The sequence below is a fragment of the Aaosphaeria arxii genome, assembly GCF_010015735.1.
Source record: "Aaosphaeria arxii CBS 175.79 unplaced genomic scaffold BU24scaffold_3, whole genome shotgun sequence".
Taxonomy (NCBI): Eukaryota; Fungi; Ascomycota; class Dothideomycetes; order Pleosporales; genus Aaosphaeria; species Aaosphaeria arxii.
Window position 1 is genome coordinate 762,916 of NW_022983476.1, and position 16,623 is coordinate 779,538.

At 49.1% G+C, this 16,623-nt stretch overlaps 8 protein-coding genes across 8 annotated transcripts; 6 read left to right on the forward strand and 2 right to left on the reverse strand.

The window, feature by feature from the left end:
- Positions 1-119: 119 nt before the first annotated feature.
- On the forward strand, positions 120-1,767 carry BU24DRAFT_420128 (uncharacterized protein). The gene is made up of 3 exons (XM_033527401.1): positions 120-840; positions 891-1,237; positions 1,293-1,767. The coding sequence occupies exons 1-3, from the start codon at positions 354-356 to the stop codon at positions 1,389-1,391; spliced, it is 933 nt and encodes a 310-aa protein (XP_033385443.1). The 5' UTR covers positions 120-353; the 3' UTR covers positions 1,392-1,767.
- Positions 1,768-1,801: 34 nt separating this feature from the next.
- Positions 1,802-3,609, reverse strand: BU24DRAFT_388069 (uncharacterized protein; the record flags this gene model as incomplete). Its single annotated transcript, XM_033524998.1, has 3 exons — positions 3,564-3,609; positions 2,497-3,497; positions 1,802-2,385 (listed from the first exon to the last, which is right to left on the reverse strand). Exons 2-3 carry the CDS (start codon positions 3,194-3,196, stop codon positions 1,802-1,804), a joined length of 1,284 nt encoding a protein of 427 aa, XP_033385444.1. The 5' UTR covers positions 3,197-3,497; positions 3,564-3,609.
- A 69-nt stretch (positions 3,610-3,678) lies between these two features.
- Positions 3,679-6,225, forward strand: BU24DRAFT_388072 (actin-like ATPase domain-containing protein). The gene is made up of 5 exons (XM_033524999.1): positions 3,679-4,102; positions 4,167-4,235; positions 4,291-4,830; positions 4,881-5,671; positions 5,721-6,225. Exons 1-5 carry the CDS (start codon positions 3,955-3,957, stop codon positions 6,051-6,053), a joined length of 1,881 nt encoding a protein of 626 aa, XP_033385445.1. The 5' UTR covers positions 3,679-3,954; the 3' UTR covers positions 6,054-6,225.
- Positions 6,226-6,393: 168 nt separating this feature from the next.
- Positions 6,394-7,646, forward strand: BU24DRAFT_440196 (uncharacterized protein; the record flags this gene model as incomplete). The annotated part of the gene is made up of 4 exons (XM_033530357.1): positions 6,394-6,462; positions 6,512-7,309; positions 7,368-7,576; positions 7,613-7,646. 4 exons carry the CDS (start codon positions 6,394-6,396, stop codon positions 7,644-7,646), a joined length of 1,110 nt encoding a protein of 369 aa, XP_033385446.1.
- Positions 7,647-8,675: 1,029 nt separating this feature from the next.
- Positions 8,676-11,320, forward strand: BU24DRAFT_420134 (uncharacterized protein). Its single transcript, XM_033527402.1, has 7 exons — positions 8,676-9,293; positions 9,352-9,374; positions 9,467-9,484; positions 9,547-9,859; positions 9,919-10,676; positions 10,724-10,920; positions 10,972-11,320. Exons 1-7 carry the CDS (start codon positions 9,098-9,100, stop codon positions 11,030-11,032), a joined length of 1,566 nt encoding a protein of 521 aa, XP_033385447.1. The 5' UTR covers positions 8,676-9,097; the 3' UTR covers positions 11,033-11,320.
- BU24DRAFT_143800 (uncharacterized protein) lies at positions 10,878-11,330 on the forward strand. The gene has a single exon (XM_033521165.1). It carries the CDS (start codon positions 11,049-11,051, stop codon positions 11,289-11,291), a length of 243 nt encoding a protein of 80 aa, XP_033385448.1. The 5' UTR covers positions 10,878-11,048; the 3' UTR covers positions 11,292-11,330.
- Positions 11,331-11,504: 174 nt separating this feature from the next.
- BU24DRAFT_344941 (SPO22-domain-containing protein) lies at positions 11,505-15,240 on the forward strand (the record flags this gene model as incomplete). Its single annotated transcript, XM_033523424.1, has 16 exons — positions 11,505-11,562; positions 11,621-12,138; positions 12,224-12,482; positions 12,534-12,607; positions 12,659-12,746; positions 12,793-12,844; positions 12,894-12,929; positions 12,980-13,202; positions 13,261-13,388; positions 13,437-13,582; positions 13,631-13,811; positions 13,857-13,948; positions 14,004-14,173; positions 14,219-14,359; positions 14,412-14,712; positions 14,765-15,240. The coding sequence occupies 16 exons, from the start codon at positions 11,505-11,507 to the stop codon at positions 15,238-15,240; spliced, it is 2,943 nt and encodes a 980-aa protein (XP_033385449.1).
- On the reverse strand, positions 15,208-16,606 carry BU24DRAFT_143871 (uncharacterized protein). The gene has a single exon (XM_033521167.1). The coding sequence runs from the start codon at positions 16,398-16,400 to the stop codon at positions 15,465-15,467; it is 936 nt and encodes a 311-aa protein (XP_033385450.1). The 5' UTR covers positions 16,401-16,606; the 3' UTR covers positions 15,208-15,464.
- Positions 16,607-16,623: the final 17 nt, after the last annotated feature.

Below are 16,623 nucleotides of genomic sequence, written 5' to 3' on the forward strand. Positions count from 1 at the left end.
AAGCTTGAGGATGCGCGGCGTCCAAATGCCAAGAATCTGGACAGTTCAAGATCACGTGCAAATCTAGGAGCTTGGGCCTTCGTCGTCTTCCAACTCAATTTTGAGCCTCTGATCTTCCACCACTTTCCACCATACTTCGTCCGTTGCTCATGCGACCACCTAGGTCTGCAAACGTGTCCTGTCGAAGTGTCAGGTCTACTCATGTAGTGCAATATCAAATTGATCTGCAGCAGGTTTGCGCCTGGCAACTACAATCCAGTTTCATCCATTGATTGCCCTGCCCTGTCTTTGGCATGCTCAAACACCAGCACCCTTCCTAGGCTTTGCACTCCCGCTCTTTTACCTCCGCCATCATGTCATCTTCTGGCTTTCAAGCCATGCCAGGTTGGTACTGGCCAGACGACGTACCGAAGAATGAAGCAACCCAGGACGCATCACAATCCTCTCGAGCGCAAACGCAATCCCCTCCAGATGCTTCAGCTTCCGGCACGACTCCACGGGCGGGACAAGGCGCGCAATCTTCTAGACGTCGAACACATTGGCCGCCTAGACAATGCAGGATATGTCTAGAAACCGTGCAGCCGACCACCCATGTCCCCTCCGAGAATCTGCCTGGCTTCCTACAATCCCCACCGAATGTTACATATGAAGACGAGGGTGGTCGCTTGATCAGACCATGCCTTTGCAAAGGTTCTTCTAAGTATGTTCATGACAATTGTTTGCAAGCATGGCGCCATGCCGATCCTAGCTATGGTCGCCGTAACTACTGGCAATGCCCGACTTGTGGCTTCAAGTACCGGCTCGCGCGCCTTGGATGGGGTAGATGGGTGGCAAGCACAAGTAGGTTTCTCGAGGCTTGTAGATCCCTCTTGAATCGCTAACAGACCTAGCTGCCCAAGTATCATTGACAGTCATCATTCTTTTTGCAGTAGTTTTCATACTTGGATTCATCGCAGATCCCATCATCAACTTGTATGTTGACCCATGGAGCTTCTTTCCACCATGGTCTAGTCAAGAATATGACTATTATTATGAGGATGACGAGCCAGTTGGATGGTTTGAGCACTTTGCGAAAGGATTTGCCAGTATGGGTGTGATCGGATTTCTCAAAATGCTTATCGCAAGTCCCCTTGCTTACTTTAGGATTGGCGGTGGAGGCAGAAGAAACACAGGACGTGATCGATATGAGCAAATCAGCTGGATCATCATTCTTATAGGCGTCTTTACATTTTTGGCGGTATGTATCACTCGTCTTCCTTTCAGCCGCTCTAACACAATGCTAATTACCTTAGGCAATCTTTAAAGGTGTGCGTGCGTGGAGTCGACGTACCCTTGAACGTGCTGGAGAACGTGTTGTTGATGTTCAAGGCGACGATGACGATGACGATTGACGATGACCCTCCGTAGCACACGAGGATTGTGTCCACCCCAGAATGGAGTGCAATACTGCATTCATACACTACAGAGTTTCATTGCCTCAGCAGCCCTACTACCGTTCGATCCCGGTCATCTCGCACTACCTTTTTAAGTGGCCACATGGTTTAGCCAGCCGTGTCCATTAGTCTACGTGCGTATATCAAACAGCCTACGAATGTTATGATATCTTGTCACGTTTTGTGCGGATGTTAAGACCCGTAGCGCTTCCGCCAACCACTCCCTCAGTACAGCTTCACTACTCCGGTGACCTTACACAGCTGTAATGTGGGGCTTCAAGCTCAATGTGAATGGTACATCTTCATGTAGATAATAATATAATTTCTCTCTATGTTTATTGCTTGCAACGTATCGTTTCCAAACGTGATCATCCTACCCCACAACAAACCCTTGCCGGGAGTAATACATTGCTGATGTCTGGCCTGTCGCCAAATTCATCACCAAACTTTTCCAGACAAGGAAATACACAGAATGCAAATCGACGGTCAAGGAAGACATCTCCATCCTCATCAAGAGCGTCGAAATTGTTCACATCCTCCATTCTCTGTCCATCAAATGGTTGTGCCTTTCCATCTTGACTCCGGAAAAAGAGTACTGCGTACTGAGCCTTCTGCATTAGGAGCAAATGTTGTAAATCTGCTGCCGCCAAAATAATACTATGGAGGGTCGTCTCCGCCTGTGGCGTTAGATTCATCGAAGTAAGCGTGAAAAGCTGGTGCTGTATGTTATTGGCGATTCGGTGGACAATGTTCTGACGCTCTTGTCGAAGAGTTGGTTCACCCGTGCTCTTCTCTAAGGCGCGTACTGTGGCTCGTCGCCACTCGTGATACTCTGCGGTATTGCTGCAGATACATGACGCCAATTGCCGGGCTGCTGAAAGGGGACCCGTCTCGGGCAACCCTACGTATATAGCTTCCCGGAAAATAGGCATTATTGCGTTAGAAACGAGAGCTTGGCAGAAGCCGAGCCGGTCAGATGAAGCAATCTCCTCAAAGCGAGGATATATGAAGTGGAGAATTTTCTTCAACTCCGAATCTGCATTATTGAAATTCAATTTCGTACGGCGATAGTTTGAAACGACAAACTCGCGTATACGATGGTACAGCTGGTCGACACGCTCGGTAAAGTCACTGTCCGTGACTTGATTGTCCACTCGAGTCATAGCGGAGATACTATGCTTAAGATCTAGAAGCTGTTGTAGCCTTTGTTGGGACTCCTTTTCGGTATTGTGAAGGCGAGATGTAAGCTCTTGCCACTCAATAGAGGTTCGAGATGGTGTTTGGAAATCAGCGCTCCTCCGTGCATCATGCTGCGGGTACTGGAGCCCAGCGACTTGTCCCTGAAAGGTGTGGGTTTCATCCAGCAGGTCATGATCCCGATAGCTAGAAGTTGACCGATGCGGAGATGATTTGTTCAAATGATCACGATGATCTTCGATACTACGTCGACCGATTGAGATTTGCTCTAAGCTCCTGCGATCTGTTGGCTGTAAGGAGTTTGGGTGTTCTTCGATCGTTTCTCGATAGGTTTCATCATGGTGCCTGGCTTTCTCCAGCTGCTCCCGGAGTCTATCTTGTTCCTCTTTAGCAAACGCTAGTGCTTTTTCAAGCTCCGCTATCCGGTCAATTGCTCGAGTATCCTGACTACTCGCTATGCTTTCGGGGGTTGTGTGCTCCGCCGTTGTCTCGTCACGGTCCTGCTCATCCGCCGCCGGATGAGGACTGATAGGATCCGGGTCTTTTGTAGATCTTGATCGAAGCATATCATTGAAGGGAATTTTTCGTCGGTGCAGGTCATCCTTGGTTTTGGGCGTTGCAACTGCGACCTTGGGAGGTGCGCTGATGGTGGAGGGAGCTTGTGCCTTGGAACTACGCGATGCACCTTTGAGAGGTCGCTTAAGCCGATTGGAAAAGTCTGGAGGCGTTAGATATGTGTAGAATGGACTTAAGCCTCTCTCAGACGGGAACCGGTATAATGTCAAAGCGAAGAGACGACGAGCTTACCGGAGGCTTTTCCCTTCGTTTCGGTCATGCCTGCTGCGCATCTGGCGGAATTCAGATGAACGGTAATGAGGGAGCACTTTGCTTTGCCATGTTGGCTTTGCAACCACTTCTCAACGACTTCAAAGCCTTTATCGAGGCGACCAGCGGGTGATGTTATGGATGCCTGGGAACGGGCCGGGGCGGGTGGACTGGTTTATTGGCGGGGTAAACATGAAATCTCACCGCCACAAACACAGTTAGCCACGCGACGACGATCTATCGCCGAACCTCATCCTTCTGCCAGGCGTCAGAGTCTGAGCATGCATAACACGTGCCAAGGCTGTTTCAATGCTCTTCAGGCACCCATCTGAATGACCTCGAGGTTGTACCTCTCCTTAACTTTACGAAGGACACTTTTTCGCACATTCTTTTGGTTCAAATAGCCTACGACATCGTTTCGCGCGGGGCCCCTTAGCACCCTTGCATACGAGCATTGCATAATTATCTTTCGCGTTTATACCGAACCTATTTAAGCAGGATGAACAGCGGTTACATAACAAGGAGTGCGAATACTCCTTATACATTCAATCCCACTACCAATCATAGCACAGCCCCTGTACCAAGTGACCCCAAGGCTCCACAGGATCGGCTGATTGTTGGTGTGGACTTTGGGACTACATACAGTGGTGCGTTCAGATAAAAACTCCCGATGACTATTTGGTCGATAGGATTTTGCTGATATAGGAATAGGCGTAGCTGCTGTTTATTCTGCAACACCAGAAGATGTCGATATCATCAAAACATGGCCGGGTGGGAACGGTATAGATTCTCCATTAATAACCAGCGATATTTGAAACTAAGATTCATGATATAGGAATTACATCCGATAAAGTTCCCACTGAGATAGCCTATCAAACTCCACCACCAAATGGATCGAATTCATCAGTGGACACAACCTCCGCAAAACAAGCCACCGTAAAGTGGGGGTTTCAATTCAAACCTGAGGAGACACGACTTCGATGCGTGAAGTTGTTTCTAGATCGGAATCAGAAGCTTCCACATTTTGTATCACCTCTCGAAACTGCTGCACAGCTCAAAAAGTATGGGAAAACCGTGAATGAAGCTGTATCAGATTACTTGAGCCAAATATACAAGCACACGATGGAGACTCTAACCAAAAGGTACGGGGAGACATTTATGGGCTTGACGAAAGTCCAGTTCGTTTTGACGGTACCTGCGGTGTGGTCAGATGCCGCGAAGGATGCCACTCTGAAGGCCGCAGAGAAAGCGGGCATGGGAAATAGACATGACCTCAAGTTGATTTCTGAGCCCGAGGCTGCCGCTGTATATACGCTGAAAGCAATTCAGCCCAACCATCTTAGTGTTGGAGACAACTTCATTGTGTGCGACGCTGGTATGTATAATTGTCTGTAAACCTACCAGCATACTAATCCCAAGATGTAGGCGGCGGAACGGTGGACTTAATAGCCTACAAGATTACGCAGCTAAATCCCCTTCGTGTCGAAGAATCAGCAGTAGGTACCGGCGGCCTCTGTGGTTCCGCTTTTCTGAACTACCGCTTTGAGGATCATGTAAAGAGCCGAATTGGCACAGAGAGGTACAATACGATGCGGGAAAAGAAAGCGAAAACCTGGAACATGGGCCTCAAATACTTTGAAGAGTTCGTCAAGCGAAATTTTAATGAGGACGAGCACAACGAAGTCAATGTGCCATTCCCTGGACTCCCTGACGATGAGGAGGCTGGCCTCGACTCCGGATTTCTTGTCATGAGTGCGGAGCAGGTAAAGGATATCTTTGAGCCAGTGGTGCAAGAAGTTATCGATCTGGTCGAGGGCCAAGTGCAAAGTATCCGACAAAAAGGAGGGCTTGTGTGTGGCATTGTGCTGGTGGGTGGCTTTGGCCAAAGCAATTATCTGTACAGCAGAATGAAGGCACACTTTAACAGCGCTCCACCACCTCCATATACAGAGCGACCAACACATGCGGTCGCACTGAGCGCACCGCAATCGATTGAGGTCATGCACCCAATGTATGCATGGACAGCGGTAGTCCGAGGCGCGGTTCTCAGAGGCTTGGAAGGAAGTATGGTGGTTAGTCGACGAAGTAGGTGGCACTATGGGACCTCTTATGCGACGGTGTTCGACGAAGCAAAGCATCCCATTTCCGATCGATACTGGAGTCCCTTATGGGAGAGATGGATGGTCAGCGATCGTTTACAATGGCACATTTCAAAGGTAGAAATCTTCTCCTTGCTCATTAGCAGCATGTACTAATATCATCCAGGGTGCTCAAGTCTCAGCTGATCAGCCGATATCCTTCCATTACACACGCAATTTCCGTCCAGGGCAGTCGTTAGTAGTAGAAGACGACTTGATAGCATGCGACCTGGACACTGCTCCTGATTCATACCGGAAAGGCCTCATAAATGTCTGTACTTTGACGACAGATCTGAACGCCGTACCTAAAAGTCTCTTCACACGTCTTACTACGACCAAAGGTGTCGAATTTGACAATCTCGATTTCACGCTGGATATGAAGATCGAGAGCGCAGGGCTAGTGTTTGAGTTGAAAGTGGATGGAGTCCGATACGGCGCTGTCAGTGCCAAATTTCATTGAGTAGGAGGTCGGTAATCTTTACACATTTTGAGTTGCCTAGGCGCTCAGGAGCTCCAGCAACATCGTGAGTTTAGCTAGCTTCTTAGTAGGATAGTACCTCGTAAGATTTGGCATCTGTTGTAAATGTAGATATATATGGATGATGATGCATATAGGATGAACATTGGCAAAGCTACGTTGCATGACACTTCTTGACGCCTGTGTGAAATTATGCAACATCATGTTCTCCACATACTCTCACTCATGTGTGGTTCTGAGTGTTACGCAATATTAATAGACTTTGTAGGTTCTGATAAATGATAAGATCTGCGCTATCCCTATTATGGATAGCACTGTAGTCATGCTTGACTTCCCCAGAGGTAAACACGTCCGCGACAGCACGCGATACCCCACCACCACCGACGTAATGGTGAGTATTAAAAAATATGTTGCACGTTCAGAGATACTAATTGTAATAGGCACCAGCGCGTCCAAGTGGAATCGCCAAAAGAGGGAGGGGTAGACCGAGGAAGGACGATGTCAACAAACCCTCTCAAAGCCGAACGTCGAAAACCAAACCACATCCACAACCACGAAAAGCTACGAAAAGGCGGTCTTCCCAGAGAATTTCTAGCATTGCGACTCCGAAATCACTAAGGAATGAAACTACGGAAGGCCGAGGGCGTAAGCGTAAGGCGCAAGCGACGGACGAGGATGAAATCGACGAAGTAGCACCCGGGAACAGCTCATCTAGAGGACGGAAACGCAAAGCCAAAGACACAGACATCGATGAGCTGGAACAAGCGACGGCAGAAACGGGGACGACGCGCAAATACGTGCAGTTGGCTCCCACCACGAAGCGCATCCGTCAGGAAGTCCTACAAACATGGCCAGAGATATCATCACATGTGTTGGAGCAAATTGGATTCGTGTTGAGGCGTGCGAAGGACGAAGTTGTCTATACGCGACGCGATCCTCGTCGTGCAGATGAAGCCCAAGACGTCCTAGGGGTGACAATTCGACAACTTGAGCGGTCCCTTGCGACTATGAAAATCCCCCCACAAACAAAAGCGCTACATTTCAACCTTGACCGCCTGACAGAAAGTAACGAACACGTATATCGCGAGGTTACCATGGCACGCCATTCGAAGCAACTATTGGGAGAGCAAGTCGACATTGCCCAGAAAAAGCTGGAGGCCGAACAAGAGTCGGTGAACCGGCTGGAAAAGAACGCGCAACAATGGAGGAATCGTTGGAGGACCCAAGAAAAGAAACAGGTAAGTCGATTGTGTGGGCTGTGTCTCAGCTGAATCGTAGGCTGACGATGATGATCAGCTTCATCCACTGTTAGATTCGACAGTGCGCACCGAGACTATCGACGACATGCCTGATGAAATCGGCCTGAAAGCATCTGAAGTATTGGATGTTTCCTTATTGGATACCCCTGATTCTGACTTGGCACCATTGCTCGAACAACTCCGGCGCAGTTTAGATACAATGCAGGGCAATCATGCACAGGTCGAAGGAATTAGTGAAGCGGTACGGTATGCGCAGGTAGCACTGGACGAAGTTCTGTTCAGACACGCCAACGCACAGCAGTATGATGCATTATGATCTATTGATATGCGAATTCGGTTCGGCGTTCGGGGAAGTGCATGCTCTTTCAATGTTCCTCACATGGCTTGGCGTCCGGGAGTAATGCATGAAGGCGTCCGTAGACATGGTACTGGGTCTGTATTCCAAGGATATTGTCTCAGGTTTTGAAGGTTTAGCACGAGGAACCAATACCCTGGGTGTACATGATATATGTACGAAAAAGGGGATGTGTGGGGGATATCGATAGGTCTGAGATGCCCTATGACGCTATCGATAGGCTGGCTTGGACACGCGTTACTGCACGATCACCAGATGAAACTTGTTTGTACAGCACGTACATACATGCATACATACATCAATATCGTATGTACGAATGCGGTACGTGGGCCATGTACCTGCGGCGATGCCGATACGCGGACGGTTGGCCTAGGATTCAAGCGAGTCTCCCGTAATGGCAAACATCTGGAGCCGAATATAGAAGTAAAAGAACCCAATGTCGCGGTCCTCGGAGCTGTGCATATAGACCTCTCAAGCCTCAATGGACCGCACGTACGGCTAAACCACATACGCTTCTGGGTGGTGTAGTGCGGCGAAATCTGTCCCTGATTGGCTCGGACGAAGAGCTTGGGATGTAAAAGGAAGAGATTGTCGGTGTTCGTCCTTGGATTACCTGACCCTGCGTGCCCTGTTAGTTGTTGAGAGAAGACTGCCTTCTGCTTTCTCTTGGGGGAATTTCGGATGTCGAACAACTCTTCAACCATCAGCTGCAACTTCTCTTTCTCTCGTTGACTCAACTTAGCTATCTTCTTGCTCCCCCTTCAGTTCGCTTGCACAAGTTTAGGTACCTCACTAGATATGTTAGCCTCCGCGCCGGCTGAAGGTTGGATTAGGATTTGGGGGACACCGGCCGACACAGCTGTCAGAAATCGTCTTGGTTGTCTTGGAGGAAAGCCATGCCCATACAGGTTAAGGTCAATAATCATCATCGAATAATGAACTGAACTCGGAGGCTCGCTGTTCTCGAAATCCCCTCACTCCATCCATCCCTACTCTTCCCGTACTTTTCATTTGCCTCCAGATCCTCCACCTTAATCCTCTTCCTACTTTCCCCACGGGCCGAGCTCCACCCCGCCGGCCTCGGCTAGTGGCGTCTTAGTGACTACGGACCTTCCAACATCACATCACGTCTTTCAGACATTTCCTTCTCGAAGGAACTTACACAAGACTCGCGTGCTCAACTGAACAAACACCTCCGAACAACACCAATTGCCCCAATCGCGATCTTAGCTGACCAATTCTCGGACGTGCTCGTGCTAGCGCATTTGGTTCTAGCTCTTTTCAGCATTCTATTTGTACCCACCCTCGCATGTGCCAGTGCCGGTTGTAGAACATATCACAGTATCCCAGCTTGCAGAATTCCGACAATTCACCCCAGCCAGCGCTGAAACTCTTTCACACCACTAACGTTGATGACGGAAGCGACCAAAACGTCCAATGAAGCATCCACCCATGGTATGACGACGTCCAGGTCCGCGGATCAGGGGAAAGATGTCGACAAACCAGATGCCTCCAAGAAAAGTCCTTCGCAAAAGGATAGGGCGCCTCCCGCGTCCTCCTCCGGGGGGCCGACGAAAACTCAGAAGAAGCGTAGAAAAGTCAATCATGGTAAGATTCCTGTTGTGTACCCATACCCGTGTCAGTGCATCTGCTCACCTCATTCTAGCGTGTATTTACTGCAGACGTTCGGTGAGCCGCAGCACCTATCCGACCTTCGATCGTCCCTATGCGCCTGAATTCAAGCCATTGTTGACATTCTGTGCTAACTAATTTTTGATCAGCATATGACCTGCGACCTTGTAAGTATACACCGTGGGCCCTGTTTGCGCCTCCACGCTAACCGCACTCCTCTATCGCACAGGAACGTCCCTGTACACGGTGCATCAAGCGAAATATTGGCCATCTCTGCCACGATGAACCTCGAGAGAATGTCAAGAAGTCCAAGACAGAGCCAGAAGCTACCAACGGCGACGATGATGCCCACAAGCGCGATGCGCCCCCATCCGATTCTTCCAGGAACTCCGTTGACCTGAGGCCAAATGGTCCAGATACAGGCCTGACCCTTGCGCCGCCTCCTGTACCTGTGAATAGAGGTGCCAACGCACCAGCGATCGCCCAGCCCACGCCCGTATCTGCGCCACAGCTGCCAGGCCTAGCTTCTGGCAGTCCCTCCCGTAAGTTACACACTCGTACAACAAGCGCCAAGCCAGGAGCATACTGAAGTATCGTATAGTTATCAACTACAACAATGACTGGGCTTCGTCTTCTCAGAACAATTTCCAGGACATGCACCACTACCATCCATCCTTTATGTTCAACACTTCCGAAGTCAGTAGCGAGTATAATCTCCTCAACGATTTCCTCAGCAACAGCCTGATGGATGACGGTGGCTTCTATGGTGGTAGTGAATTCCACCAACTCTTCTCCGACCCTTCTTTGGCAAATCCCATGGGCAACCTCACCAATGATTCTGTCTACAATCCCAATACGACCCAGTTGCTGCCGCCACCCGCGCAGACAGCCGCAGGCAATGCCATCCAAAGGCCAGCTAGCGGATTTCCCATGGACAAGGCGCGCGAGAAGTACCTCATGACAGCCGCGGATAATGCTGGTAATGAAAGTCCCGAAGACCGATTGAATAAACTCCTCAAGGCGAAAATGGACGCCGGTCTTTTGAAGCCTTTCAACTATGTCAAGGGGTACGCGCGCTTGAATCAATACATGGAGCAAAACCTCCAGCAGCTCTCGCGAGTGCGGATCCTGCGTCAGCTGGATCGTTTCAGACCAAAGTTCCGTGAAAGAATGCAAGCCTTGACGGATATGGAGCTGGTGCGAGTGGAGATGTGGTTCGACACAAGCCTAATGGACTACGATCGTGTCTTCGCCAGTATGGCCATTCCGGCTTGCTGCTGGCGCAGGACTGGAGAGATATATCGGGGAAACAAGGAAATGGCAGAACTGATACATGCACCCATGTCGAAGTTGCGAGATGTAAATGACCTCGACCCCCTATTCCGATAATTTGCTGATGACAACAGGGTCAAATCGCCCTCCATGAAATTATTGCAGAGCCTTCGTTGGTTTCATACTGGGAGAAATTTGGAGCCATCGCTTTCGACCATACCCAGAAAGCCATTTTGACGAGCTGCTCCCTCAAGAACCCTGATCCAAACTCGAAGGATCCCGAGATTCGATGTTGCTTTTCCTTTACTGTGAAGCGCGATATGTACAACATGTAAGTTTGAAACTACAGTGACGGTCCACAGTCACTAATATGTGTGTACAGCCCTGCATTGATCGTTGGTAATTTCCTACCGATAGCCGAACCTTCGTCGGGCCCCTTGTAACCCCAAGTGGCGAGTAATGCGTGCCAGAATCGAGTGGCATACTGTACCACTATGTGCGGATATGTCGGTTGCACGTAATAACAGTAATGATGTGCATGTAACACTGGGATTGGAGTTATGGCTTGAGACAACATGGACGGATTGGGACGGACATTTGGCACGTCACTGGGTCGCACCTATCCTTGCGCTTGTATTTGGTTTACATGCACTTTTTTTTCTTGGAAATATGCTCCCAAAAAAACCCAATTGTTTGCACTGACTGATATCGTCAGTCTAATAAGATTGCTCATACTACCTTTTCATAATTCCGAGTTCTGTTGTGATTGACATGCATGATTCGCAGGTGCTAGGAGCCACGAGAATGGCAGGTACGCGGTCCTCCACCACACGAAATCTGCCACCCTATCGCTCTCGCTCACTCCACAAGCATCTTCGTTCAAAAATTCAATAAGCCAGCATTTATCCCAGCAGCATGCCACCAAATCGTTCGGCCAAAGCTGAACGCGATAGAAAAGTCATTTCCCTTTTATGTGAGTTGGTTCGATTTGATGCTCAAAATCCATTTGAATCCTAACGTTCACTCGGTAGCATTTGCATCAACGCTCGAACATCGATTCAATACTCTCCGCGATGCCTCGCTTGTGTCTGACCTGCAGAGTCAAGTCAATGGCCTTCCGCTGACCTCGTCGCCTTCCGCCACCGCACAACAAGACGAGCTAGACCGACTAGGCACAGAGCTCTGGAACCTCTCCACACGTACACGAGATGATGGGCCGCCTCCCAATGGAAATAGAAAGGACGATACACAAACCTCAAAGCGAGCTTCATGCCTTTTACGCGTCTTCGCTTTCTTCCTTCTGGATTCTGCAAGCGCTCACTCTACCAAAGCTCACGAGCGAAAGAGCTGTATCCGGCTTACCAAAGTTGCCGTCAAAGCTGCTAAAAAGTGTATCGATAGCAATGACTTGATGCTTGCTACAAAGGTTCTTGAACGAGCAGCGGATTATCATGATGGCCTGGACAAATCCCTTCAGAGTGAGGTTGAAGAGGAAGCAGGCATAGCAAGGCGGCTACGGGTGGAATATATTGCGGTCAGAATGGCTTTGGTACGTATCTATTGGCCGTCTCGAAGTTTTATAGCCGACTATCGGTGAGTATGTTAGGAATCGTACTAACCTATCGCGCCTGTAGGCATGGCGTCAAGACCGCATGGATAGCGCAGAGCATTTATTTGCCAATATGAGAAAATCTTGCATCAATCTTGATAATCTCATGACAGAGAGTGTGGCGGATCTGCTTTACGAGATGGGAAAGAGCTTACTGGAGAAGAGAAAATACGAAGGATCAATCATATGGCTGGAGCGAGCGTTCGACGTACTCTCGGAGAAAGAGATTGGGTATCTGAGTTCAGAAGCAGGCGAATTGCGCCAAAGTACCATGCAACTGATAGGTTCGTGCTGTTCTACTCTCAAAACAGACACCTATTAATCGATTGCTCAAGTGCAGGCCTACATGAAGCTCGGCGACTCAGAATCCACGGGAAAAGCTTGGAACATGATGGGTCTATTGAAATCCGTAAGAGATCACATAACCATCTCGCATGTGCTCACTAGCTTAAATTCATAGGAATTCTCAGAGAAAACGGCAGTCAGCTGGCTCGAGATGGAGCTGTTATCGGCGGCAGACACCTTCGACTGTGATCAGTACTCACTCGGTCTGTGGCATATCTCTTTTACAACTCCCCGACTGACGCATATCAGTGCTCAATCGTATGGCTCGAATAATCGTGTTGAACGATACCAATTTCAAAACGTAAGCACACTGGCCCTTTCCCTCTGATCTTCGAGCTGATAGCGTGTAGTATTTTGCATTGTATTCACCAATTGAAAAGTAAAAGGTGAGTTCAACTTGGGACACGTATTACCTAGACCTCCCTAATATGAGCAGTCCAGCAAGTGCCTGCATGGCATTGAACAATCTTATCAATTCAAGACTCTTGCGTGAAGAGAATCAGACATGGATCGAAAGAGCGGTCATAATGCGAATTTGGATGGGTACACCTGATTGCACCGCTGAAAAGCAGCATGAGCAGCTACAAGTGCTTCTTGATGTTGTTTCGGATAATATGAAGCAGCCGTTCTCTGCCCCTGCGACCCACGCTGCTCAGACAGTAGGTGCATTCATTGTGAGAAGCTAATATACTATCATATCTAATTGATTTGTTGTAGCTTTTGTGGAAACAGGTTGAAGCAGCTTGCGCACAAGAAAATTGGTCTTTGGCAGAGGCCTGGTGTCACATCTGCCTGCAACGGATATTCAGCACGTCCGGTGAGGTCAACAGGTCCAAAATTGCAAGGTGAGTTCTTCATGATACTCAGCATAAGAGAGGTCTAATCTTGCCCAGGAAGGTGATTACATGCACTTTAGCTCGGCAAGACTACCAAGCGGCTCTACAAGTGTATGAAGATATGTCAAGTCTAAGTAAGGACGATTTTATGACGCGATATCTCATGTACAAAGTTGCCCTTCGGGTGGGAGATCATGATTTGGGTTTGTGCAACCCCATTTGGTAATGTCCATGACTGACTGACCTGTCAGCGGTGACTTGTCTCGACTCGGTATGTCGACAAACAGTCAAAGACCCCACCTTATTATACTCTTGTGTCGTTGAAGCCCAGAATGCTGGAGATCGTCGCATTGCCATCACAGCATTGGGAAGGGTAATAGACAAATATGACTCCAAGACGACTGGAAACATTCACTACCCTGCCCTTTTACGGTAAGCTTCTTCAAGCAGATACTGAACTCTGCTTATATTAGCTAGGTGTACGGCGAGACTCTTAAAGCAAGAACTTGTGAGAGACGGAAAATTGGTGGATGATGTTCTTGATGAAATATGTAAAGTTTTCGAAGCAGGTGAGTCGCAAAGTTGATCTTGATTGACGTAGAGAACAGTACTGAGCGAGTAAAGCATGCGCGCAGGCTAGATCATCTCGCAATCGACCACATGGTCCGAAGAAAGGAGATTTCGATGAATCAGAGCTTGAATGGTTTTCCAAAACCACGTACAACCTTGCTTTGACCCATTGCACTGAAATGCATCCACATATTTTGGTCCGATTACTGGATTCGTGCATAGAGGTATGACATCCATAATTCCGAAGAGTTACACTAACAAATGCATAGTTCATCCGGCTTCTTACATCCCATGAGAAGACTGGCGACAGTGTTCGTCAGGATGTGAATTTACGGTTGATATTCTGTTATTTCCTGGCCACATGCGGCCTGACTACTTTAGCTCGCTCCGAAGATAACAATCAACACCGTGTGAGTGGCGATTGAAACATTGAAGCACTGAATTGATACTGATATAGGATAGCTTCAATACTATTTAGATGTGCGCAAACGTTGCCAAAATTTTCGAAAACTTATAGACGAAGAGCTAGGGAAAGAGAGCTACAGCGAGTCAGCTCGAGACGATCTGCTCGCTAAACACTCTCAAGTCATCAAACTTGAACTCGAGGCTGTGCTCAAGCTGAAGAAGTGGGACGAGTTCGAGGAGGTATTTGGTGCTTGTTGGAAATACAAAGCAAATGGGCAACATCATACACTCGCAGATCTGGCGTTGGTGATCTTCGCAAGCGCCGATGAAGAAGGTGCAGGAAGAACCTATAAGAATAGTAAGTGAGGCGCTTCAATGACCATGACCTCGCTAATTCGAGATTAAAATAGATATTCTCACATTTCTGCAGAAGATAATCAACCACTGCGTACTCCAAAGCGACAACGATATCACCGTCTTGTCGCGCTGGATCCGCTGTCTGTTCCAGCTTGCTCTCGAATTCGATGAAACAATTAGCCTCAGGTGCCTTGAGCAAGCCGCACAGATCGCTGCTGGAAGACAAGGTGTAAGCCATCACCCTCCAACCCCCTCTCCAACCGTCTTCAGTTCCTCGTCACCGTCCTCAACGCCGATGAAGTACGCTGATCAGGAACGTAAGGCATCCAATGCATACCCGCGTGTTGAATTGGAGTGGATGGCAACGACCAGCTTCAACCGTGCAATTGATTACTACATGCAAGAGGAGGATGGGAAATGCAAGAAATGGGCGGAGAAGGCGCTCTCTTTGGCACAGTGGAGCGACGACAATGGCTCACTGAGAGCCATGCTAATGGAAAGATTCTCGGGACTGACGTGGGAAAATTGATCAACTAAAGCTACCACGAGAGGGATTGTGCATTGCAGCCATAATTTGGACATAAAATGTATTTGATAGCTATATCGGTGCTGGGTTCATAAATCATCAAGTTCGACATTCAGCTACATACCGTTCATGAGAGACATGTAGTAAAGGAGTTCCGGAAATCATACTAGCACCATACCCAGTGACATAAGAAAACCAATGCCTGAGAGTCCATTCACAGCACTTTTTCAGTGAGAACATCTAAATCTCTTCCCACAAAGCCTCCTCTTCGCCTGCACGACATCCTTCCTCTCCACTCCTCCCTCCCCTCCAGCCACCCCATCCACAACCACAACCCCCGACATCTCCCCTCCCCTCTTCCACCCCCTCGCCTCCCTTTCCTCTCGCCCCTCAACCGCACCCGTTTCCCGCGGCCTCGCAACCCGCTCCTGCACAACCCTACTCCAGAACTTCTCCTTCGGGCCCCTCCTCTCATGAGCGTCCTTCTTCCTCTGCGGCGCCTTGCTAACACTCGGCCCATCCGGCGTTGCATCTGGCGGCGTGAGCGCCGGCGCAGCCGTCGTACCCGGATTCCCATTCTCTTGCCCCCCTACTCCACGTGTCGCCGTCGTCGTAGGCGTGGGCGCCAACGTAACGACAGACATAGAGACCCTCGGATCGCGCGAGAAGTCGACGCCGTTGATCTGGATGTTGATCTCGGCGGCGCCGATGGGCGATGACGAGGGCTGTAGGATGTGGATTAGGAGACGCGAGCCGAGGGCTATGGAGATGAACCAGAGGGTTGTGAGGAAGAAGATGAGGGTTAGGAGCCAGGGGATCCAGGGGGCGAGGCGGGGGGTGCGGGAGCGTTTGGGAGGAGATGGAGATGGGAAGGGTGGTGATGGGGGAGGGGGAGGGGATTTGGGAGGGGCGTAGTGTGGGTGGGATTTGTCGAAGGGTTCGGCGGTGGGGGTGAATGTGTGATCGTGTTCTTTTTCTTTGTAGTCTTGGTGGTGATGATGTTTGCTGTCGAGGGCGTATGATAGATGGTCGAGGGGGGTTTTGGAGGAAGAGGATGGAGTGAATACATCATCTTTGGGTTCCAGAGTTGAACGGTAGGTTGGTGCTGGTGAGGGACTTCGAGTCCGCTTCGACAGTTCGATGGGCTGTTTCTCTTGGGACATTGTGAGGGTTTCGTGATATTGGTATGTGGGTGGATATATGAGAAGATGATGCCAAGGTTAGGAGAGAAGTCCAGCTTTTTGCATGTATGTTGTACCTTTGTATGGCCAAATGGTAAATGGAAGTAATAGGGAGCCGGCCCTGAAGACTCTGCGAGGAGGAAGAAAGGATCTTGTTTATTTGTGTATTATCATATACTCATAAAGAAAAGTGACTCAAGGAGGA